The sequence below is a fragment of the Oncorhynchus tshawytscha genome, linkage group LG01 (genome assembly GCF_018296145.1).
Source record: "Oncorhynchus tshawytscha isolate Ot180627B linkage group LG01, Otsh_v2.0, whole genome shotgun sequence".
In the NCBI taxonomy this organism is placed as follows: domain Eukaryota; kingdom Metazoa; phylum Chordata; class Actinopteri; order Salmoniformes; family Salmonidae; genus Oncorhynchus; species Oncorhynchus tshawytscha.
This window is the reverse complement of record NC_056429.1, coordinates 74156872-74183413: the sequence shown is the minus strand read 5'-3', so window position 1 is coordinate 74183413 and position 26542 is coordinate 74156872. Positions and strand designations below refer to the sequence as shown.

The following is a 26542-nucleotide window of genomic DNA, read 5'->3' as shown; positions in this document are numbered from 1 at the left end:
GAAGGTGTGGACCAAAGCGCAGCGTGGTAAGTGTTCATGTTATTTCTTATTTAAACTGAACACAAAACAAAATAACAAAGAGAATGAACGAAAATGAAACAGTCCTGTCAGGTGCAGAAACACAAAACAGAAAACAACTACCCACAAATCATAGTGGAAAAAACAGGCTGCCTAAGTATGGTTCTCAATCAGAGACAATGATAAACAGCTGCCTCTGATTGGGGGTGGGCATTCTATGTGTTGTTCTATGTTTTTGTATTTCTGTGTTTGGCCTGGTTTGGCCAAACACAGAAATACAAAAACATAGAACAACACATAGAATGCCCACCCCAACTCAGGCCCTGACCAAACTAAAATAGAGACATAAAAAAGGAACTAAGGTCAGGACGTGACAGTGTCTGGTGGGTGAGAGAGAGTGAGAAAGCGAGAGAGCGAAAGAGAGTGAAGGTGAAGGAGAGAGATAGGTTGTAGCTGAAATGCTGCCCAAGCTATTGGGTACTAAGATTGGACATGGCTGTTTCCCCATGGTATTACGGATTAAAGCTTTCCTCAGCCAATACACTGTATGTCATGCTATCGTCATCACACACACACACAATATTTAGCTGATACACTGAATGGCCAGGCAAGTCAGTATTCAACGTACATCTGAGAACGTTGGGAGATGATGTGGAAACCGGCCACTATGGGCAACCAGGAGCACTGCTACCTTCATGTAGGTTTTGGTTTTATTAGGGCATTGTGCATGAGGATGGTGGATGGGCGCAAGCATCTGCCTCTGATTCCAAAGGTTGCATGTTTGGAATCCAGCGATAGAAAGTCATTTTTTATATTTTCGTTTTAAGTCTCTAAAACGTAAACCCTAACCTTAACTAACCTTAAAAATTCTGAATTAATGTCTAAACTTAACCGTAAACACTTGCAGGCATATGTGAATGGCAAGAACAAACCTAAAGTATCCAAAGAACAGTGTACAATAGCACATTGTACCCTAAGGCACTCTGTTGTTCTGGCACATAGGTAGACAAATGGGTCAGTTCCATTAAATCTGTTGGCTGTGTCGGTTATGACCTTGGTCTGATGTGTGTTAAATGGAATGGATTGTGTTTCGTACGCATACAAATGGACACACAAACACACACAAACACGTATGCACACACACACCCACACCCAAACACACGCCCACACTTTGTTGAGTGATATATGAGAGTTGTTGTTTTACCACAAATGAAAAATAAACTGGGTGAATGTGTGCGTGTTACAGGGAGGAGGTCACTAAAATATAAATCCACACATATACTGTATGTAAACAGATAAACAGTTCAATCAGTCTGTATGCGTGTTTGCGTTTGGGGAGAGGTGTGGGGTGCACGCATGTGTGAGTGAGTGTGCAAACGTATATGTATATCTGTGTTACCTGTGGTGGTAGGGCTGTTGGTAGTAGTAGGTATGCTGGGTGTTTCTCCCAGTACCAGTCGTACTCTCTTAGCATGTGTCTTTCCCTGGTAGTGAGACTGGGCCACGATGGCCGACGTGAAGAACATATTACACAAAGTACAGCACTTATTCCTGTCCACCTCTGTCTCTGCACTGCCCTGAAGGGAGGAGAGGAGAGAGGAATGGAGGGGAGGGGAGCGAGGAGAGAGAGAGGGGGGGGAAGAAGGAGGGAGGAGAAGTAAGAGAGAAAAAACATGTCATACAAAGTATAGCAGTTATGCTGTTCACCTCTGGATATGTGGGGTCCCACATAAGAAAATACTTTAGTTTACTTTAGTATAAATAATGTTGTATCACTATAGTTAAAAAACGGTAGTGTTTTTGTTGACTGTAGTATACTGTAGTATTTACTATAGTGTTTTTGCAGATATTACTGTACTATACTGTAGTATTTACTGTAGTGCTTTTGCAGACATTACTGTGGTATTGTTTTATTATCTTTAAAATAAAAGTGTGAGGGATCGAGGAGAGAGAGAGAGAGATTGAGAGAGAGAGAGGAAACGAGGGAAAGAACATATTAAGAAAAGTATAGAACGTATTCCTGTCCACCTCTGCTGAACTGTCTTATGGAGAGGAGAGAAGAGGGGAATGGAGTGGAGGAGAGGGATGATGAGGATCTGTTGGCACAGTTTTCCTCCTCCCTCTCTCTCACTCTTCTTTCTCTTTTTCTCTCCCTTTCTCTATTTCTCTATTTCTCTTTCTTTTCACAACACTCCTTCTCTTTCGCGCATGTGTCAAATTGAGTGCAGTGATAGAAATATGTCTTTGGTGTTGTGTGTGTGTTTGTATGTCTGTGTGGGTTTCATGTGTCTGGCGCTGTGTCAGTGTGTGTTAACGTCACATAAAGGATCTGTGAGTTTGGAACACCTCTACCTTCCAGGGCTCTTTTCTCTCTCTCCTTTCTCTCTTATTTTTGCATTTTCTTTTTCTGTCTTTGTCTGTGTTTTCTATCTGTGGAAGGGTTAGCTAACAATGTCACGGAACCAATTTGCATGCTTCAATGGGGCAGAAGTCAGTGAGTTATTGTGACAATGACAAGAAACTGCCACGTGGAGAATCGTAAGTGACTCGTTTCAACTAGTTTCATCTTGTTCTTGATACCATGTCTTGTTTATATATTTTTTGTTGTTGTTGTAATTTTAACCCCTTTTTTCTCCCCAAATTTTTGCGATCTCATCGCTGCAACTCCCAAACGCGCTCGAGAGAGGCGAAGGTCGAGTTATACGTCCTTCCCGAAACATCAAACCTCACTTCTTAAAACCCTCTCACTTAATCTGGAAGCCAGCTGCACCAATGTGTCGGAGGTAACACCGTTCAACTGATGACCAAAGTCAGCCTGCAGGGGGCCGGGTCGCCATAAGTAGTCGCTAGAGCGCAATCAGCCAAGTGACCTGAAATCAGTCTAAAACACCTCAAGACAAGGGCCTCCCGAGTGGTCTAATGCACTGCATCACTACAGCCTGGGGTTCAATCCCAGGTGCTGTCATAACCAGCCAAACCTTCCCCTATCCCGGACGACGTTGGGCCAATTGTGCACCGCCCTATGGGACTCCTGGTCAAGGCCTGTTGTGACAGCACCTGGGATCTAACCCCAGGCTGTAATGACGCCGCAACACTGCGATGCAGTGCCTTAGACCGCTGTGCCACTCGGGAGGCCCTTGTCTTGAGGTGTTTTGACTGATTTCAGGTAAATGCTAATATGGCAACAATTCGCTAGCTAGCTAACCAACTGTAATGATGTATTTGAGAGATAACAAGTGCTCATTATGCAAATGTATTTATGTTTTCAATAAACATTGGGGACAAAATATTGTTTTTATGTTGTCATCAATCTAAGTCAAACCCATCTGTTTTTCCTCATAGTTCCTCATTGCATTCTCCGGTTTTGTTGCCAAACAACCAAGGACACATCTAGTGGGTAAATGGGCACCCTCTCAGTCTCCGTCACTGTTCCTCTGTTTTTTTCATCTTCATATCTTTTGTCTACAAGTTGAAAATGGTTCTCTCAATATTTCTCTCACTACTTTTAAGGAGGTGAAATGGGTTATCTCAGTCCATCTCCTCACACACACACACCCCTCTCACCATCCCTTCATTCCTATTCTCATCTTCCCCTGTGTCGTCTCCTGCTGCGATCGTGTTAGAGTTAACCCCTCAATGAACCAGATATCAACCTCCCTCTATCTCAGTCCCTTTCTCTCTCTCATCCCTCTATCTCTGTCCCCTTCTCTCTCTCATCCCTCTATCTCTGTCCCCTTCTCTGTCATCCTCCCTCTATCTCTGTCCCCTTCTCTCTCATCATCCCTCTATCTCTCTGTCCCTTTCTCTCTCATCCTCCCTCTATCAATTCAATTCAATTCAATTCAAGGGGATTTATTGGCATGGGAAACATGTGTTAACATTGCCAAAGCAAGTGAGGTACTGTAGATATTATACAAAATTGAAATAAACAATAAAAATTAACAGTAAACATTACACATACAGAAGTTTCAAAACAATAAAGACATTACAAATGTCATATTATATATATATATATATATATATATATATATACAGTGTTGTAATAAGGTACAAATAGTTAAAGTACATAAGGGAAAATAAATAAGCATAAATATGGGTTGTATTTACATTGGTGTTTGTTCTTCACTGGTTGCCCTTTTCTTGTGGCAACAGGTCACAAATCTTGCTGCTGTGATGGCACACTGTGGAACTTCACCCAGTAGATATGGGAGTTTATCAAAATTGGATTTGGTTTCGAATTCTTTGTGGATCTGTGTAATCTGAGGGAAATATGTATCTCTAATATAGTCATACGTTGGACAGGAGGTTAGGAAGTGTAGCTCAGTTTCCACCTCATTTTGTGGGCAGTGTGCACATAGCCTGTCTTCTCTTGAGAGCCAGGTCTGCCTTTCTCAATAGCAAGGCTATGCTCACTGAGTCTGTACATAGTCAAAGCTTTCCTTAAGTTTGGGTCAGTCACAGTGGACAGGTATTCTGCCACTGTGTACTCTCTGTTTAGGGCCAAATAGCATTCTAGTTTGCTCTGTTTTTTTGTTCATTCTTTCCAATGTGTCAAGTAAATATCTTTTTGTTTTCTCATGATTTGGTTGGGTCTAATTGTGCTGCTGTCCTGGGGCTCTGTGGGGTGTGTTTGTGTTTGTGAACAGAGCCCCAGAACCAGCCTGCTTAGGGGACTCTTCTCCAGGTTCATCTCTCTGTAGGTGATGGCTTTGTTATGGAAGGTTTGGGAATCACTTCCTTTTAGGTGGTTGTAGAATATAACAGCTCCTTTCTGGATTTTGATAATTAGTGGGTATCGGCCTAATTCTGCTCTGCATGCATTATTTGGTGTTCTACGTTGTACACGGAGGATATTTTTGCAGAATTCTGTATGCAGTCTCAATTTGGTGTTTGTCCCATTTTGTGAAGTCTTGGTTGGTGAGCGGACCCCAGACCTCACAACCGTAAAGGGCAATGGGCTCTATGACTGATTCAAGTATTCTTAGCCAGATCCTAATTGGTATGTTGAAATTTATGTTCCTTTTGATGGCATAGAATGCCCTTCTTGCCTTGTCTCTCAGATCGTTCACAGCTTTGTGGAAGTTACCTGTGGCGCTGATGTTTAGGACAAGGTATGTATAGTTTTTTGTTTGCTCTAGGGCAACAGTGTCAAGATGGAATTTGTATTTGTGGTCCTGGCATTTTTTGGAACACCATTATTTTGGTCTTACTGAGATTTACTGTCAGGGCCCAGGTCTGACAGAATCTGAATCTATCTCTGTCCCCTTCTCTCTCTCATCCCTCTATCTCTGTCCCCTTCTCTCTCTCATCCCTCTATCTCTGTCGCCTTCTCTCTCTCATCCCTCTATCTCTCTGTCCCCTTCTCTCTTAATCTCCCTCTATATCTGTCCCCTTCTCTCTCATCCTCCCTATATCTGTCCCCTTCTCTCTCATCATTCCTCTATCTCTCTGTCCCTTTCTCTCTCATCCTTCCTCTATCTCTGTCCCCTTCTCTCTCATCATCCCTCTATCTCTCTGTCCCTTTCTCTCTCATCCTCCCTCTATCTCTGTCCCTTTCTCTCTCATCCTCCCTCTATCTCTGTCCCCTTCTCTCTCATCATCCCTCTATCTCTGTATCTTAACCTGCCTTAGCATTTCTCCTTTCATGTCCCTCTCTTATCTTATCCTTTGGTCTTCCTTCCCTGTATGTGTCCTACAGAGTGATACCTCCTACGATACCTCAGAGTATTAATATGCGCATAATTATTTTTATGTGCATGTGTATGTCTCCTTCATATCCTCCACGAATAGTGTCGAAACAAAACAGACTCTGTAGACGTGGCCGAATACCCATACTAGCGTACTACATACTTAAACTGCATACTATGTACTTATTATTGCATACTATTTTGCACGTACCGTTTAGTAAGTATGTAGTATGCCACGGCCACAACGGCTCCTGACTGGCTGAGTAAATTCAACAAACATGCATCGCAATAACCAGACTGATAATAGCTAATTTCCAATTACATGCATTTTTCTAAACTCTGAATAGGAATGGAATTATAGCCTTAATCAGGCTGGTTATAGGCAGATTATCATATTCGACCTATACCATAGACCATAGACCATCTATCCCATTTAAAAATGACTGAAGACAGAAACAGATCATTTGGTTCAATTTCAACATATTTATTAGTGGAACCAGAATGCAACATGCAACAATTTCAATGGTTTTGCTGAGTTACAGTTCATATAATGAAATCAGTCAATCGAAACAAATTCATTAGGCCCACTGGGGAGCCAGGCCCAGCCAATCAGAATGAGTTTTTCCCCAACAAAAGCTTTATTACAGACAGAAATACTCCTCCGCACCCCTCCACCCCCCCTCTGATGATCCCGCTGGTGAAGAAGCCGGATGTGGAGGTCCTCGGCTGGCGTGGTTACGCGTGGTCTGTGGTTGTGAGGCCAGTTGGACGTTCTGTTAAATTCTCTAAAACAACAACGCATGCTTATGGTAGAGAAATTAACATTCAATAATCTGGCAACAGCTCTGGTGGACTTTCCTGCAGGTGCCTTTTGGAAAACTCCAAGCAGGCTGTCATGTCCTTTTTACTGAAGAGTGGCTTCCGTCTGGCCACTCTACCATAAAGGATTGATTGGTGGAGTGTTGGAGAGATGGCTGTCCTTCTGGAAGGTTCTCCCATCTCCGCAGAGGAACTCTGGAGCTCTGTCAGAGTGACCATCGGGTTCTTAGTCTCCTCCATGACCAAAGCCCTTCTCCCCCAATTGCTCAGTTTGGCCGGGCGGCCCAGCTCTAGGAAGAGTCTTGGTGGTCCAAACTTCTTCCATTTAAGAATGATGGAGGCCACTGTGTTCTTGGGGCCCTTCAATGCTGCAGATATTTCCCCAGATCTGTGCCTTGACACAATCCTGTCTCGGAGCTCTACAGACAATTCCTTCGACCTCATGGCTTGTTTTTTTGCTCTGACATGCACTGTCAACTGTGGGATCTTATATAGACAAGTGTGTTCCTTTCCAAATCATGTCCAATCAATTGAATTTACCACAGATGGACTCTAATGAAGTTATGGAAACATGTATATTTCATGAAAATATATTTGTGGCCTTACTGCTATTAGCTCATACAAACACATTGAATAACAGATTCACTACATGGAACAACATGTTCTGTTGTATGGGCAATGTGTTCGGAAGTGTCTTTTTTTTTGCTACATGTACTTAACCCCTTATTTTTGGCACTAAACAGTCTCCATATACAGTGCCTTGCGAAAGTATTCGGCCCCCTTGAACTTTGCGACCTTTTGCCACATTTCAGGCTTCAAACATAAAGATATAAAACTGTATTTTTTTGTGAAGAATCAACAACAAGTGGGACACAATCATGAAGTGGAACGACATTTATTGGATATTTCAAACTTTTTTAACAAATAAAAAACTGAAAAATTGGGCGTGCAAAATTATTCAGCCCCCTTAAGTTAATACTTTGTAGCGCCACCTTTTGCTGCGATTACAGCTGTAAGTCGCTTGGGGTATGTCTCTATCAGTTTTGCACATCGAGAGACTGAAATGTTTTCCCATTCCTCCTTGCAAAACAGCTCGAGCTCAGTGAGGTTGGATGGAGAGCATTTGTGAACAGCAGTTTTCAGTTCTTTCCACAGATTCTCGATTGGATTCAGGTCTGGACTTTGACTTGGCCATTCTAACACCTGGATATGTTTATTTTTGAACCATTCCATTGTAGATTTTGCTTTATGTTTTGGATCATTGTCTTGTTGGAAGACAAATCTCCATCCCAGTCTCAGGTCTTTTGCAGACTCCATCAGGTTTTCTTCCAGAATGGTCCTGTATTTGGCTCCATCCATGTTCCCATCAATTTTAACCATCTTCCCTGTCCCTGCTGAAGAAAAGCCGGCCCAAACCATGATGCTGCCACCACCATGTTTGACAGTGGGGATGGTGCGGTCAGGGTGATGAGCTGTGTTGCTTTTACGCCAAACATAACGTTTTGCATTGTTGCCAAAAAGTTCAATTTTGGTTTCATCTGACCAGAGCACCTTCTTCCACATGTTTGGTGTGTCTCCCAGGTGGCTTGTGGCAAACTTTAAACAACACTTTTTATGGATATCTTTAAGAAATGGCTTTCTTCTTGCCACTCTTCCATAAAGGCCAGATTTGTGCAATACATGACTGATTGTTGTCCTATGGACAGAGTCTCCCACCTCAGCTGTAGATCTCTGCAGTTCATCCAGAGTGATCATGGGCCTCTTGGCTGCATCTCTGATCAGTCTTCTCCTTGTATGAGCTGAAAGTTTAGAGGGATGGCCAGGTCTTGGTAGATTTGCAGTGGTCAGATACTCCTTCCATTTCAATATTATCGCTTGCACAGTGCTCCTTGGGATGTTTAAAGCTTGGGAAATCTTTTTGTATCCAAATCCGGCTTTAAACTTCTTCACAACAGTATCTCGGACCTGCCTGGTGTGTTCCTTGTTCTTCATGATGCTCTCTGCGCTTTTAACGGACCTCTGAGACTATCACAGTGCAGGTGCATTTATACGGAGACTTGATTACCCACAGGTGGATTGTATTTATCATCATTAGTCATTTAGGTCAACATTGGATCATTCAGAGATCCTCACTGAACTTCTGGAGAGAGTTTGCTGCACTGAAAGTAAAGGGGCTGAATAATTTTGCACGCCCAATTTTTCAGTTTTTGATTTGTTAAAAAGTTTGAAATATCCAATAAATGTCGTTCCACTTCATGATTGTGTCCCACTTGTTGTTGATTCTTCACAAAAAAAATACAGTTTTATATCTTTATGTTTGAAGCCTGAAATGTGGCAAAAGGTCGCAAAGTTCAAGGGGGCCGAATACTTTCGCAAGGCACTGTATACATCCATACATTTTTTCAACTGGTACGGGGGACATTGAGACGAGTCTTGTGAGGCCTGTGGGCGTCCTAGAGCAAAACAACTGACATGTATGTGAGAGTCTGCCACAGAGGAGTCATATAAATGTGTAGCTCAAACTGTTCGGACGCTATAGACAGAAGTTGGCAGAACGGATGTACCGACTTCAGACGAATCCCAAGACACTTGTAGGGATTGTAGAGCAAAACGGAGAACACCATCGTGTTCGTGAGAGTCTCATCTTTCAATAGGTTTTGTAGGCCAAACCTTTCGGACACTATAGACGATTTTGTTAGGAGACCGATTTTTGGGATGTCTCATGGTCTGACAAACACTGCTTTTGCTGTCACCTTTCACTGCAGATGCAGAAGTGCGACATAGGCAGATGCCGTGGATTGACATGCATCCAATGCAAAATAACCTTATATCTTCTAGCTTAAACTGACTGATTTTTATGGGGATTTGTTTATTATTCCAATTAGATTTCAGCCGGGGTGACTTTAGTTTTTTTTAAAGTAGGCTAGTTTGGTTGTTTGGCTATTTGAAGAGAACTAAGGCCAACTATATCACTCGCAACCCAACTCTTCAAACACATTGTGGAAAAGTGCGCATTGAATTCTACTAGATGACCTGAAATTACTATAACATCCTGGCATGTACACCATACAAAATTTTGGAAAATTCACATATTATAAAACGTTCTATTTAAGCATGCTGAGAATGCATAATCCGCGATTGCGTTGTTTTGAGTTATTGGTTACTTTTGTTAGCATAGCCCCATATCTGATTATCAGCTGTTGTCAAAGCTGAAATAAGTATGACATACGGGCATACTCGATTTTCGAAATGACACATACTATAAAACTTTAGTTCTGTATTCCTGCTTCCTCTCCTCTAAAGGTGCCCCTTCTTCAGGGGTTTCTCCTGTCTCTTAGCTTCCCTCACTTTTGATACGTCAATGATACGTGACATTTTAGCGGAACACAAAAATAAACAAGAGAATGGAAACCTGTCACTCAGTGTTGTGGTTAATTTGGGATTGAAGCCTTGTTAGGAAAAGTTTGTGACAATGAGGTGTGTGTGTGTGTGTGTGTGTTTGTGTGTGTGTGTATGTACAGTATGTATGTATGTGTGTGAGTGTGTGTATGTGTTTATGTGTCATTTGTTTGACATCTGAACAACTGACAGCTCATTATTGTCATCCATGAAAGAATCTATTGACTGACCCGTGTTGGCCACTGAATGGCTGAATGCTCGAGGCGCGGGGGGGTTGGAGTTGTCAACAAAGCAGCATGACAGAAATATGATGCCAAGTTTTCAAACTACACATGTTGTTCATATAAACAATGTAATGGCCGCTGCTGCACTTTCTGCCACTGTTTTGCAACAAATTTTCACTTAGGGCCCCCAAGAGGTTAGGGCCGGCTCTGAATGCATGCCTGGGTAAAAATAATAATGATGCCTTTCGTGAACTGACACTCGTATTTGACCCCCCCCCCCTTACTAGCTCTGACTTTGCTGATAGCTACTTTATTGTGGGAAAATGTAGTTACTATGACTGTGACATGTGGTTGTCTCACCTAGCTATCTTAACTTCTTGGATATAGGGGGCGCTCTTTTAATTTATGGATTAAAAAACGTGCCCGTTTTAAGCGCAATATTTTGTCACGAAAAGATGCTCGACTATGCATATAATTGGCAGCTTTGGAAAGAAAACACTCTAAGGTTTCCAAAACTGCAAAGATATTATCTGTGAGTGCCACAGAACTCATGCTACAGGCGAAACCAAGATGAAACTTCAACCAGGAAATGGGCAGAATTTTTAAAGCTCTGTTTGCCATTGTCTCCTTATATGGCTGTGAATGCGCCGGGAATGAGCCTGCCCTTTCTATCGTTTCTCCAAGGTGTCTGCAGCATTGTGACGTATTTGTAGGCATATCATTGGAAGATTGGCCATAAGAAACTACATTTACCAGGGGTCCGCCCGGTGTCCTTTGTCTAAATTGGTGCGTAATCTACAAGCTGCACGCAGTCATCCAGTGATTGAGAGGAGAGAGGAGGCTTTCAACTAACGATATATCATGAAGAGATATGTGAAAAACACCTTGAGGATTGATTCTAAACAACGTTTACCATGTTTCAGTCGATATTATGGAGTTAATTTGGAAAAAAGTTCGGTGTTTTGAAGACTGAATTTTTTATTTTTTTTGGTAGCCAAACGTGACGCACCAAATGGAGCAATTTCTCCTAAACAAATAATCTTTCAGGAAAAACTGAGCATTTGCTATCTAACTGAGAGTCTCCTCATTGAAAACATCTGAAGTTCTTCAAAGGTAATGATTTTATTTGAATGATTTTCTGTTCTTTGTGAAAATGTTGCCTGCTGATGCTAACGCTAAATGCTACGCTAGCTGCGCTAGCTGTTACACAAATGCTTGTTTTGCTATGGTTGAGAAGCATATTTTGAAAATCTAAGATGACAGTGTTGTTAACAAAAGGCTAAGCTTGAGAGCTAGCATATTAATTTCATTTAATTTGCGATTTTCATGAATAGTTAACGTTGCGTTATGGTAATGAGCTTGAGGCTGTATTCACGATCCCAGATCCGGGATGGCTCGACGCAAGAAGTTAAGATGAATGCACTAACTGTAAGTCGCTCTGGATAACAGCGTCTGCTAAATGACTGAACATTTTTTATCAAAAAATGGGGTGGATGTGGGTACGCAGACCCATGAACTACTGCAGCCCCTCATGAGTTCAGATTTTTTGTGGCCTCCAACCCCGTCAAAGTTACCCATCCCTGGATTAGATTTGACTATTTAGAACGAGCTGCCAGCTCATGAACGAACAAGTGCACCAGGGAGAACTCAACAAGCATGCAGACGCCATAAGTGAAAACACATTATCTAACTGGGGATAATGTCACAAAGCATGATGCGCTAACCAGTTAACTTTCATTTTGAAATAACTTAATGTTTCCAAATTAGTCAGATATTATATAGTTGAGATAGACTTGAAATTACCATGGGAGCTAACTAGCTAGCAAGCTACCAGCTAGATATAGCTAGATAGGTGCTTATCAAAAGTAGATAACTGGTCATTTTACCCCAAAATTGAACAAACTATTTCTCAATATTTCAGATTTTTTTTGTAGCTGGTTAATTAATTTGATCATGCTTTGTGATACACCTGGTTTTATGCTGTTTTAGTCCACACAACATGTCGCCGTGTCAGCTACAGTAGAACATGATGAACACCATGGGGAAACAATAAAATTGGCCAGCCAGAGCTTTTTTGTCCTACCAGATCCACGATGAAAAGGTTCTACCTAGTGTATTCATCTGTCCTTCGACACTCGTTGGATGTAGATGTTGTTATATAAATAATCAAATATCAAGCATTACTAGCAGGCCAACGCTCTGGTTAAACCGGATGTCCTCAGATAACTCTGGGCCCAGTGTCCTCAGTCAAGTTTAGAGCCTACGTGCAATAACATGATTATCTGAAGGACACATGGCTGCCACCACTCAGATATACTCCCCTGTAAACTACAAAGAACATCCTGCAACACTAACGAGCTTAGAGTGCCAAACTATCTCACTGACATTGATCCTTGCATGCACTCCTGCAAAGACAGGAAACACCTGAGCCTAAAGCAGACACTGCCAGTCCCCCTATCTCACGCTTCCTTGACACACAAACATCTCATGAGCACTGCACACTCACACTCCACCCCCCTCTACTGGTCGGGTGCCAAGAGCAGAGGACTCTGCTGTGCACCAATGGGGCTCCTGCTCTGGCTAGAGCAGGCCCGCCTCCAACTCTTCAGGACCAGTCAGAAGACCAACACGACGAGACTCCACCTACATTATTCTGTGTATACATTCTGCTGTAAACTCTGGCTAAGCACCCTTTTTCAGCTGACTCCTTACTGAGTCATATGACTAGGTCCGTGCTCGCTTTTCTGCCGGACAAGATATCTTTGACTCAATAAACTGCCTTTTTTGCTACACCTGATTCCACTCTGTCCAGCGTCGTTGTTTTGCACTCCCTCTCCTGTATGTAATCACCAACAAAATGGTAGCAGAGGATGGTTGTCCTGAATTCGATCTATGATAAGTTGGTGTGAGTGGACGAGCTGATTCATCAGCTCAAAATCAGACGGAAGAGTGACCTGTAGTACAGGAGACCATCAACCATTCATCTTGCCTCAGGAAACCTGATCAGAGCGCTCTACCAAAAGGTAAGCAGAACCTGTTAAATCGAAATCTGCATATTATATTATAGTCTAAACCAAATTTTGATCAGAAGTACTGAGTGTGAGTATGAATCGTTGCCAAATTATTTTGACATAAGAACCAAAGGCATTGATCAAAGAGATCTTGTTTTGCTAAAAACTTTTATTTTTATTAAACTGTGATTGACCAATGTACTAAATTCCTTCTGGGACCCTGTTTGTTCTGAAATCTGCATAGAAAACTGTCCTATTATATATATATATATATATATAGGTTGTGTATGAGGTGAAGTTAAATTGTGGCTGTGTTTTAGTACATGATGGACACGGTGAATTGTTTTTGACCAATACACTAGATTCCCCCTGGGATCCGGTTTGTTCTGAAATCTGCATAGAAAACTGTCCTATTATATATATATAGGTTGTGTATGAGGTGAGGTTAAACCGAGGCTGTGTTCTAGTGTATAATGGATACTGAAATTAATGTAAACTGAGTGAATGAATTGTGTGATTTATTTTAATTGGACTGTGTTTGACCAATACACTAGATTCCCCTGGGATCCGGTTTGTTCTGAAATCTGCATAGAAAACTGTCCTATTATATATATATATATATATATATATATATATATATATATATATATATATATATATATATATATATATATATATATAGGTTGTGTATGAGGTGAGGTTAAACCGAGGCTGTGTTCTAGTGTATAATGGATACTGAAATTAATGTAAACTGAGTGAATGAATTGTGTGATTTATTTTAATTGGACTGTGTTTGACCAATGTAACTGAGTGAATTGTTTTTGACACATGATGAAAATTTGATTTGACATTCCACGATTTTGAGCCCGGGGAAATTAAATCCATAGACTACAAATCCCATATCCAATTGAGAGAAGCGTTTGTTGCGGAGTAACCGCCATGTTAAGTTACGTAACTGGGTTATATGTACTCGTACTGCTAGTCTAGCCACCTAGTAGTCTAGTCATCGTGCCGCTCTTAGAGCATCTTGTACACCCGCTAAATAAAGCCGCCGAGCTAAACATTGACTTTTAGTTTTTCTATTTCTATTGGTATTTCCTAAAGTACTAAAATTATTCTGAAAATTGTTATAGAACCGCTTGAATTTACTGATATATTGTTCCAAAAGGAAATTACTGAATTATTTCTAGAAAGTACTTAAATAGGCCGCCGAGCTGAGCACTGACTTTGATTGACAGCCGCCGAGCTAAACACTGACTTTTAGTTTTTCTATTACTATTGGTATTTCCTAAAGTACTAAAATTATTCTGACAATTGTTATAGAACCGCCTAAATTTACTGATATATTGTTCCAAAAGGAAATCGACGAATCATTTCTAGAAAATACCTAAATAAATCGCTGAACAAATTCAAATAAAATACCGGAGAAACACACACGTAACTGTCACCACATACTGACAAAATCTTTGTGTGCGAGGGTGGGGTGCAAGAGATAAGTCTGTGCCAGCACCGCGAATACATCCCTGGTCTCGATCAAGGACGGGCTAAGTATACAAAGATAGAAATAAACACATATTACACAGGACATAGTACAGGACTGACTGAAACCTAAAGGACACATTACAGACATTACCAGATGAGCTAGAACAGGAAATAGGAGCCAAATAAGACCTTTTTCAGATAATCACTGCCTTAGTTATATCTTGCCTAACCGCGTTAATCAAAGGAAAACGCTATCTCCTAGTTATGGTAGATAGGTTCTCCAAATGGGTAGAAGCAATACCAACAGAAAGGGAGGATGCTAGGTCAGTCATTAAGTGGCTACAAACCGAACTAATACCCAGGTATGGCATCCCAAGACAAATCAAATCTGACTGGCTCACATTTCAGTAACAAACACCTAAGACAGGTGGAAGAAAGATTTGGCATAACACACAGATTCGGTTCTGTGTACCACCCCCGGTCCCAAGGTCTGGTGGAACCCATCTCTCTCCTCATGAGATAATGACTGGTAGAGTCATGCCTGGTCCACCAAGGGAGGGAGGTCATATGCCCGCTCTTGATGTACAACAAATTGAAATGTCGGAGTATGTAAAAAATTGACGGAACTCTCTGCAGCACTCTCTTCTCAGGTTCGCAAGGTCCAAGAGGGGGAGCTGCCGGGGGACACGCCACTACTGAAGGTAAAAGTTGGTGACTGGGTGAGGGTTAAAGTCCACAAAAGAAAGTGGCTGGAACCCAGGTGGGCTGGACCGTACGAAGTGAAGGAGGTTACTTCACACTCAGTCCAGGTCAAAGGTAAATCAGGCGCACCTTGGCACCACCTTACACATTGCACCCCAGCCCCAACTCCTTCCAGAACACTGACTGAAGTCAGAGCTGATTTGAACAGCCTAATTTCGATACCAAATGAAGACACTCCTGACTCAGGTGATGGAGTATCAAACTCCATCTCCCCTGAAAAAGGAACCTCGCCCAGTGAGAGGGATATCGCTCTCTGCCTGGGCAAGGCTAGGAATATCTTGGCATCTGTTTGTGATATTCCTACTGATTTCTGCTCATACACTCACATGTTTACGGTTACTTTTAAACCAGTATCCAGAGCTGATGTGTGGTGGTGGTGTGGGGGAACTTGTTTGTTTGACAGACTTCCCCGTAATGCCACTGGTACCTGTGCACTCATAACTCTTCTGTTGCCCATCTCTGTCTACCCCATAGGCGTCAAAGACCTGCTAACTCGCATACATGACCAGGGCCCTATCTATTGGCCTAACAGGACCAAGCGTGTGGTTACCCCAACAGCTGGGGATCCAACATATATTCACGCCATTGGAGTACCCAGGGGGTACCAGATGAGTATAAATTAGTGGACCAAGTTGCTGCGGGTTTTGAATCTTCAATCTGCTGGTGGTGTACAGTTAATAAAAATGGGGATAGAATTAATTACATTCATTTTAATGTCCAGAAACTGGGCAATTGGACTCAACAAGGCTTTGAGGCGGTCCACGGTCAATTGGCAGCCACATCCCTGATGCCGTTTCAAAATAGAATCGCGGTTGATAAGTTATTGGCTGAGCGCGGAGGTGTTTGCGCCATGTTCGGGGAGCAATGCTGTACTTACATTCCCAATAACACAGCAACTGATGGTAGTCTTACTGTTGCCTTAGAGGGTCTTCGTACACTTAATGGGAAGATGAAGCACCACTCCGGGGTTGACACCTCTATGTGGGACTCCTGAATGGATGCATTTGGTAAATATAAAACACTGATCTCCTCTATCCTAGTGTCCATTGCTGTTTTTGTAGCTATCCTAACCCTGTGCGGATGTTGTTGCATTCTCTGCGCCCGCTCTTTGGCCACTAGAGTAATTACCACTGCTATTACCCCTATGCCCAAGGACCAGGTCCATATGTACCCGTTATTGGCAACAGATAACCCAGAGGATGTTTTTACCTCTTTTGAGGAGTATGCCCTCCCGCCACAGTATTCCTCCTGCCAGTAAATAACAGAGTACCTTTTAATTTTTTTTATGTATCATTACCTTAATTTGCTTTCTAACAGATAGGGGGGATGGACTCGTTCGCTACTTTTCGTTTTTCTCGTTCGCTATTTCTCGTTTTATAATAGTATTCACGTCTAATAGACGTGAAGAGGGGGATTTGTTATATAAATAATCAAATATCAAGCATTACTAGCAGGCCAACGCTCTGGTTAAACCGGATGTCCTCAGATAACTCTCGGCCCAGTGTCCTCAGTCAAGTTTAGAGCCTACGTGCAATAACATGATTATCTGAAGGACACATGGCTGCCACCACTCAAATATACTCCCCTGTAAACTACAAAGAACATCCTGCAACACTAACGAGCTTAGAGTGCCAAACTATCTCACTGACATTGATCCTTGCATGCACTCCTGCAAAGACAGGAAACACCTGAGCCTAAAGCAGACACTGCCAGTCCCCCTATCTCACGCTTCCTTGACACACAAACATCTCATGAGCACTGCACACTCACACTCCACCCCCCTCTACTGGTCGGGTGCCAAGAGCAGAGGACTCTGCTGTGCACCAATGGGGCTCCTGCTCTGGCTAGAGCAGGCCCGCCTCCAACTCTTCAGGACCAGTCATAAGACCAACACGACGAGACTCCACCTACATTATTCTGTGTATACATTCTGCTGTAAACTCTGGCTAAGCACCCTTTTTCAGCTGACTCCTTACTGAGTCATATGACTAGGTCCGTGCACGCTTTTCTGCCGGACAAGATATCTTTGACTCAATAAACTGCCTTTTTTGCTACACCTGATTCCACTCTGTCCAGAGTCGTTGTTTTGCACTCCCTCTCCTGTATGTAATCACCAACAATGTCCGGTTTATCAGGTCCCAGGCTCCCATGACTGTTATGATTATTCATTTACAAGTTAATTGCCATTTGTTTTTTGCTTTTGCGCAATCTGTACCTGATAGAGCAGCTCTAGTCTCACATTCTGAAGTAATCCTTGGGAAAGAGACTAGAACAGACCCAAAAGTTCTGACTGTATGGACGGACATTTGAGCAGCCCATGACAGTCCATTAACTTTATGCTGTAAAAATGTATTGATTTCATTGGTGCAGTTCCCCCTCACGGCAAATACCTGGCAAAACAATGCTCACGGCCTATGCGCCCGTGGAGCTTCTAATGCTGGCAGAATCAAGCTTGTAACAGCTTTTAAAAAAAAGTTTTACAATATATTTTTGAAACAGTAACATTTATACATCTACCACACATTTATGGACATTTACAACATAATCCTTGAATTATATAATATATACACTACCGTTCAAAAGTTTGGGGTCACTTAGAAATGGCCTTGTTTTTGAAAGAAAAGCACATTTTTTGTCCATTCAAATAACATCAAATTGATCAGAAATACAGTGTAGACATTGTTAATGTTGTAAATGACTATTGTAGCTGGAAACGGCAGATTTTTAATGGAATATCTACATAGGTGTACAGAAGTCCATTATGCTTCAGGAAGCATCTTCAGATTACCTCAACAGATACCTCAACAAATTGCCAACTAGAATGCCAAAGTTCTGCAAGGCTGTAATTGCAGCAAATGGAGGATTCTTTGACGAAAGCAAAGTTTGAAGGACACAATTATTATTTAAATCAAAAATCACTGTTTATAACCTTGTCAACGTCTTGACTATATTTCCTATTCACGTTGCAACTCATTTCATGGATGATTTCAAGGAAAACAAGGACATTTCTAAGTGACCCTAACTTTTGAACGGTAGTGTATATATATTTTTTTATAAATGCTGTCCCTATCGCCCTAATGTACGGGCCGCCACTGTTACTGACACTAGGACTGGTTTTACTCAAATCTCTCTCTCATCTGGTGAGACTAATTTACATGTGACCTATTTGTATCTGTGCACAGACAGACAGTGTGATGTCTGTGTCTGTATGTGTATGTGTGCGTAACCACACCCTACCCCAACAATAGACTTCTAATTAAGCATGTTTATTTCTCTCATCTCTCTCTCTCCTATCATTTCTCCCATTCTTTGTTCATTTGAGTGCGAAAACGCCTCTAATTATACACACAAAGAAGCAGAGGGAAACAGACAAAGATACACTTTCAAAAAGTGCATATTTAAAAAAGAGAAAAAACAAATATATACTAAACACAAATATAAATGCAACATGTAAAGTGTTGGTCCCATGTTTCATGAGCTGAAATAAAAGATCGCAGAAATGTTCCATACGAACAAAAAGCAAATTTGTGATTAATGTTGTGCACACATTTGTTTACTGTACATCCCTGACAGCGACCATTTCACCTATGCCAAGATAATAAATCCACCTGACAGGTGTGGTGTCATGTCCACTCCCACTCCGGTGCTCGACGTCACCGGTCTACTAACCACTGGTCCTGGCAACCCATCTTTACACACACATGGCAACCATCATTATGCACACCTGGGTCTCATCATCAGTCACACCTGGACTTCAGTACTCCTTTTGTTTACCAATCTTTTGTTATCAATCAGCAAGTAGTATTGTTTCTGTTTCCATGTCAGACGCTTCTCTTGTTTTGAATCGTTCCATGTTCGTTGTTATTAAACTCACTAACTGCACCTGCTTTCTGGCGCTGAAGTTGTCATGATGATTGATGTGGTTGAACTGGGGGGGGATATGTTTGAACATTTGAAAGAGGATGGCCCCACACCCCCCTATGTTATTGCCCTTAGGGTTGTTGTCTATGAAGCAGGAATGTCCAGGGAGGGATTGTGTTGGCGGCAGATGCATTATAAATAAGACCCAGAACAACACATGCAGCCCCAGAACACTATACAAGATTTAAAAAATAAACATGGATTTTGTGATGAGTGGCAAAGCAGTGATGACTGTAACAACGGAAGCAGGACTGCGGCTGAAAGAGAAAGGGCCAAGTATAAAGGAACAATATACGATGTGCCAACAAAGCGGTTTCTAAATGTGTATAGAATCCAGATACCGCCCGCAACTGCGCTGATAGATCAAGTGATGATGTCTAATGGACAGCAATGGGGGTATCAGTTTGAAACTCTATACAGTAGCTGAAGGAGAAGAATATACAGACCAGACTTTAGGAGTGGACTACGGGCTTGAAGACTGGCCGGTTTTTTGCAAGGTTGTGTGTCCTGAACTGAGAGTTATCACAAAGGGATATAGCGTGTTCACGGGCTACGAGACCCGTTGGGAAGGTACCCCTGACTCCTCAGGAAGAGTATTTCACAGGGTGAAAATGCAAATAAAGAATGGACTTCCATGTGGCTGCGTGGAGTTCTATATCAGCAACGAGGAAACCCGCAACCAAAACATTTGTGATGGTGGCCTGACTGGGGATTTTAGGTTGTGCATGCTTATTCTTTTTAAAAGGTGGGATCTAATGGAATTGAAAATGTTAGAGTTGGACGCTCTTTTTGTACAGACCCAACAGCGGCAGAGCATTGTTCGGCTAAGGAAGTGCATAATATATACGAATCCTGAGGATTATGATTCAAAGGAACCCCAAGAAGGATCATCCTCAGAAGGGTCAGCCCCCGAAGAAACCTAAGTACGTGGCTGCGTTAACCACGCCCTGATACCCAAAAGACTGGTTCAACAATAAAAGGACTGCCCATAAAGCCTCCGGTTCTTCATTTCAGCATATACCATTTCCCCAAATCTAGTAAAGAATTTTTGACCAAAACCAGATCAAAGATATACTACAGCATCAAACAAGTGCAAGATAACCTTTCCACTACATGTGGTCAACACTGTGTATTCTACCTATGCCAAAGAGCCCGGGGAGTTTAGTTTGAAGATGTTATGTCTCTTTATAATGATGATTTAAGAAGATTTTGATAACGTTGTAGCTTGTTTTGTTAGAAAATATCAAAAGTGTTCAAATATGTGTCCTTTAAGACCGTGTAATCAAGGCGTATGCTCACGTCAAATGTTTCAAGAATGCCACAAATGTTAAATTGCTTATTTTTTGAAGTAAAATGTATTGAATTTAATCATAGTCATTCAAAAGTCTAACCACCCTGAGAGATCGGGATTAGGAAAAGGTCCGGAGACGTTCAGGGGGGTAAATGAGTTATCATCATCCCTTTCATAGGGGGGAGGAGTTGTTGGGACATCTTTAGGGGTGCTGTATCTCGTTGAAGGTTTTTGTTTTAAAGCTTGAATCTGTTGACGAAGCTTATAGTTGAGTACCAGCTTGAGTACCAGAGTACCAGCTCAGCTAGTAGTTGAGTACCAACAGCGTTAAATGGATGGTCTCTCTCTCACCTTGTTTTACCAATGCCAAATACCTTTGCAAGAGGTTTGTGTATTTTTAGACCTTATCATAGGGGTTCAAATCAAATCAAATCAAATTTTATTTGTCACATACACATGGTTAGCAGATGTTAATGCGAGTGTAGCGAAATGCTTGTGCTTCTAGTTCCGACAATGCAGTAATAACGAGCAAGTAATCTAACTAACAATTCCAAAAAAAACTACTGTCTTATACACAGTGTAAGGGGATAAAGAATATGTACATAAGGATATATGAATGAGTGATGGTACAGAGCAGCATAGGCAAGATACAGTAGATGATATCGAGTACAGTATATACATATGAGATAAGTATGTAAACCAAGTGGCATAGTTAAAGTGGCTAGTGATACATGTATTACATAAGGATGCAGTCGATGATATAGAGTACAGTATCAACGTATGCATATGAGATGAACAATGTAGGGTAAGTAACATTATATAAGGTAGCATTGTTTAAAGTGGCTAGTGATATATTTACATCATTTCCCATCAATTCCCATGATTAAAGTGGCTGGAGTAGAGTCAGTGTCATTGACAGTGTGTTGGCAGTAGCCACTCAATGTTAGTGGTGGCTGTTTAACAGTCTGATGGCCTTGAGATAGAAGCTGTTTTTCAGTCTCTCGGTCCCAGCTTTGATGCACCTGTACTGACCTCGCCTTCTGGATGACAGCGGGGTGAACAGGCAGTGGCTCGGGTGGTTGATGTCCTTGATGATCTTTATGGCCTTCCTGTAGCATCGGGTGGTGTAGGTGTCCTGGAGGGCAGGTAGTTTGCCCCCAGTGATGCGTTGTGCAGACCTCACTACCCTCTGGAGAGCCTTACGGTTGAGGGCGGTGCAGTTGCCATACCAGGCGGTGATACAGCCCGCCAGGATGCTCTCGATTGTGCATCTGTAGAAGTTTGTGAGTGCTTTTGGTGACAAGCCGAATTTCTTCAGCCTCCTGAGGTTGAAGAGGCGCTGCTGCGCCTTCCTCACGATGCTGTCTGTGTGAGTGGACCAATTCAGTTTGTCTGTGATGTGTATGCCGAGGAACTTAAAACTTGCTACCCTCTCCACTACTGTTCCATCGATGTGGATGGGGGTGTTCCCTCTGCTGTTTCCTGAAGTCCACAATCATCTCCTTAGTTTTGTTGACGTTGAGTGTGAGGTTATTTTCCTGACACCACACTCCGAGGGCCCTCACCTCCTCCCTGTAGGCCGTCTCGTCGTTGTTGGTGATCAAGCCTACCACTGTTGTGTCGTCCGCAAACTTGATGATTGAGTTGGAGGCGTGCATGGCCACGCAGTCGTGGGTGAACAGGGAGTACAGGAGAGGGCTCAGAACGCACCCTTGTGGGGCCCCAGTGTTGAGGATCAGCGGGGAGGAGATGTTGTTGCCTACCCTCACCACCTGGGGGCGGCCCGTCAGGAAGTCCAGTACCCAGTTGCACAGGGCGGGGTCGAGACCCAGGGTCTCGAGCTTGATGACGAGCTTGGAGGGTACTATGGTGTTGAATGCCGAGCTGTAGTCGATGAACAGCATTCTCACATAGGTATTCCTCTTGTCCAGATGGGTTAGGGCAGTGTGCAGTGTGGTTGAGATTGCATCGTCTGTGGACCTATTTGGGCGGTAAGCAAATTGGAGTGGGTCAAGGGTGTCAGGTAGGGTGGAGGTGATATGGTCCTTGACTAGTCTCTCAAAGCACTTCATGATGACGGATGTGAGTGCTACGGGGCGGTAGTCGTTTAGCTCAGTTACCTTAGCTTTCTTGGGAACAGGAACAATGGTGGCCCTCTTGAAGCATGTGGGAACAGCAGACTGGTATAGGGATTGGTTGAATATGTCCGTAAACACACCGGCCAGCTGGTCTGCGCATGCTCTGAGGGCGCGGCTGGGGATGCCGTCTGGGCCTGCAGCCTTGCGAGGGTTAACACGTTTAAATGTCTTACTCACTTCGGCTGCAGTGAAGGAGAGACCGCATGATTCCGTTGCAGGCCGCGTCAGTGGCACTGTATTGTCCTCAAAGCGGGCAAAAAGTTATTTAGTCTGCCTGGGAGCAAGACATCCTGGTCCGTGACTGGGCTGGGTTTCTTCCTGTAGTCCGTGATTGACTGTAGACCCTGCCACATACCTCTTGTGTCTGAGCCGTTGAATTGAGATTCTACTTTGTCTCTGTACTGGCGCTTAGCTTGTTTGATAGCCTTGCGGAGGGAATAGCTGCACTGTTTGTATTCAGTCATGTTACCAGACACCTTGCCCTGATTAAAAGCAGTGGTTCGTGCCTTCAGTTTCACACGAATGCTGCCATCAATCCACGGTTTCTGGTTAGGGAATGTTTTAATCGTTGCTATGGGAACGACATCTTCAACGCACGTTCTAATGAACTCGCACACCGAATCAGCGTATTCGTCAATGTTGTTGTCTGACGCAATACGAAACATCTCCCAGTCCACGTGATGGAAGCAGTCTTGGAGTGTGGAGTCAGCTTGGTCGGACCAGCATTGGACAGACCTCAGCGTGGGAGCTTCTTGTTTTAGTTTCTGTCTGTAGGCAGGGATCAACAAAATGGAGTCGTGGTCAGCTTTTCCGAAAGGGGGGCGGGGCAGGGCCTTATATGCGTCGCGGAAGTTAGAGTAACAATGATCCAGGGTCTTTCCACCCCTGGTTGCGCAATCAATATGCTGATAAAATTTAGGGAGTCTTGTTTTCAGATTAGCCTTGTTAAAATCCCCAGCTACAATGAATGCAGCCTCCGGATAAATCGTTTCCAGTTTGCAGAGAGTTAAATAAAGTTCGTTCAGAGCCATCGATGTGTCTGCTTGGGGGGATATATACGGCTGTGATTATAATCGAAGAGAATTCTCTTGGTAGATAATGCGGTCTACATTTGATTGTGAGGAATTCTAAATCAGGTGAACAGAAGGATTTGAGTTCCTGTATGTTTCCTTCATCACACCATGTCACGTTGGCCATAAGGCATACGCCCCCGCCCGTCTTCTTACCAGAGAGATGTTTGTTTCTGTCGGCGCGATGCGTGGAGAAACCCGCTGGCTGCACCGCTTCGGATTGCGTCTCTCCAGTTAGCCATGTTTCCGTGAAGCAGAGAACGTTACAGTCTCTGATGTCCCTCTGGAATGCTACCCTTGCTCGGATTTCATCAACCTTGTTGTCAAGAGACTGGACATTGGCAAGAAGAATGCTGGGGAGTGGTGCACGATGTGCCCGTCTCCGGAGTCTGACCAGAAGACCGCTTCGTTTCCCTCTTTTTCTGAGTCGTTTTTTTTTTTTGGTCGCTGCATGTGATCCACTCGGTTACACTGGTTGTAAGGCAGAACTCAGGATCCGCATCGCGAAAAACATATTCTTGGTCGTACTGATGGTGAGTTGACGCTGATCTTATATTCAGTAGTTCGTCTCGGGTGTATGTAAAGAAACCTAAGATGACCTGGGGTACTAGTGTAAGAAATAACACGTAAAAAAACAAAAAACTGCATAGTTTCCTAGGAACGCGAAGCGAGGCGGCCATCTCTGTCGGCGCCGGAAGTACAATCCTTTCCGGTTCAAAATATCCTTCATGGCCGTATCCAAATCATTTTCTGCTGTTTGTCTGATATTTTCAGGACCCTGCATTTGTTTTTTAAGTCTATCCAACTCTTGTTGAGGCACCAAGTACATTTTATTGGCCATCACACTGTGTTCAACCCCCATGTTTGGCAGAAATAAGGCTGGTGATGAAGGGCACAGCTATAGTTAGTAAAGGTAGAAGAAAACCCCCAGACTGTTTTATGCTATGTCTTTTCTTTGAAGACTGGCCCGTTTATTGGCAAAGAGTTTGATCGCAGTCTTTTGTCCCTTTAATTTTTTTAATTGGGTCAGGGTGAGTGGAATGCGTCCTTTGAGAAGATTCAAAGCAATCTCACATAGGGATAATATGAGATCTGAAGAACAGTGACCCAAGATGGCCTTCCGTTCTTTAGCTGTAGCCCCAACTAGGCTTCTCAAGAGGGGCAGGTTTCTTTTTAAACGCAGAGACATAGCGGTTACTTTTTAGGAATGTACGCAGCCGGCCACTCCCATGGGAAAAGGCCGGTTCGGCGCCTCAGGTGTTCTGGAGTATTTGCTTTTAAATCCAAGATTAAATAAGAAAATGGCTCTCATGCAAAAAAAAAAAAAGCTTGTGCAATTTCAGGATGTTCGCTACCTGCAGAAAGCATATCGTCCAAAACCAGCAGATTGTTTTTATGAGGAGGGAGAAGTTATTCCTTCAACAAACTTTTATTTCTTCAACAGATCATCATACACAGGTTGATAACACGAATAACACCACACAATATTGTCAGGCTTTTGAGATAAGACATGTTCAGAATTCTCTAAAATACTTTTTACAAAACAAGTTTTACCACTATTGGATGGGCCTGCGATTAAGGCCGAAAATGGTAGTTGCAAACGGGGGTCAAAACCATCTACAGCAGCCATTATATCTTAAGATTTAAGACACACTGGGGCTTGTAGCATAAGTCAGTAGCTAAAGGGCAATGTGGTCCCGTCAGGCAAAAGCAGTCTCTTGTCATAGACTACCCTGAAACTTTTAGTGAGTGGGGCATTCCTCAGATGGAAGCCCTTTTTATCCCTAACAATTTTTTTTGTAGGAGCTCAAAATCTCCAAGTCACTATTCAGGTCGTTTATGAACCATTCGACAAAGAGTGTGATTGATTCCAAGTTTACATGTAGGGAATTTTCATAGTTTTGAGTCACACCATTGGCTTTCAACACCACGTGATTGTCATTAGTCCTAAAAGCATAGCTTTTGGGATCACAGGAGGACCATTCAGTGATATGGTCACCATCTTCGAGTTCACTCATTAAACCACCCAGATAGTTGCTAAGTGGGGGGTTCCAAACACCCTCTTTGCTTACATAGACCACAGAGTCTGTGTCGTGGTAGAGAAACCGCCTCAGAAGCTGCTCCATGAGGGCGTACAGTTCAAGTCGGCCATAGGCCGTGGTAAATGCTGCATGAAACGCATTTACATTACCCAGGGGTAGAACCTTCTTCTTGTTACGTCTCCATTGCACCAGGGCAATGTCTTGACTCAAGAATGAAAAATGTGAAATATCGTATTGGACCGAAAAAACTAATTCCAAAAATTCTTCTGGGTCTTTAATGATCGACGTTGTTAGCATATTGCAACTCTGCGAAAGCTTCCCCCAAAGAGAGTTTAACCTCTCTGGGATATGTGGGACGGTAGCGTCCCACCTGGCCAAAAGCCAGTGAAAATGCAGAGCGCCAAATTCTATAAAATTACTATAAAAATCAAACTTTCATGAAATCACACATGTAAGATACCCAATTAACTTCTTCGATATAGGGGGCGCTCTTTTAATTTTTGGATTAAAAAAACGTTCCCGTTTTAAACAAGAAAGAAAACACTGACGTTTCCAAAACTGCAAAGATATTATCTGTGAGTGCCACAGAACTGATGCTACAGGCGAAACCAAGATGAAATTTCAAACAGGAAATGTCCCAGATTTGGAAGGCGCTGTGTTCCAATGTCTCCTTATATG

At 42.7% G+C, this 26542-nt stretch overlaps 1 protein-coding gene across 1 annotated transcript in view; it reads right to left on the bottom strand.

Annotated features, from left to right (window-relative positions):
• LOC121847430 (zinc finger matrin-type protein 4-like) overlaps nt 1-25948 on the bottom strand; it is a 150558-nt gene extending 124610 nt beyond the window's left edge. The window contains exons 1-2 of the mRNA XM_042328335.1: nt 25895-25948; nt 1418-1595 (exon numbers count right to left, since the gene is read on the bottom strand). Coding sequence (XP_042184269.1) covers nt 1418-1595; nt 25895-25948 — 232 coding nt within the window. The remainder of the gene's footprint in view (nt 1-1417; nt 1596-25894) is intronic.
• Between the last annotated feature and the right edge of the window lie 594 nt (nt 25949-26542).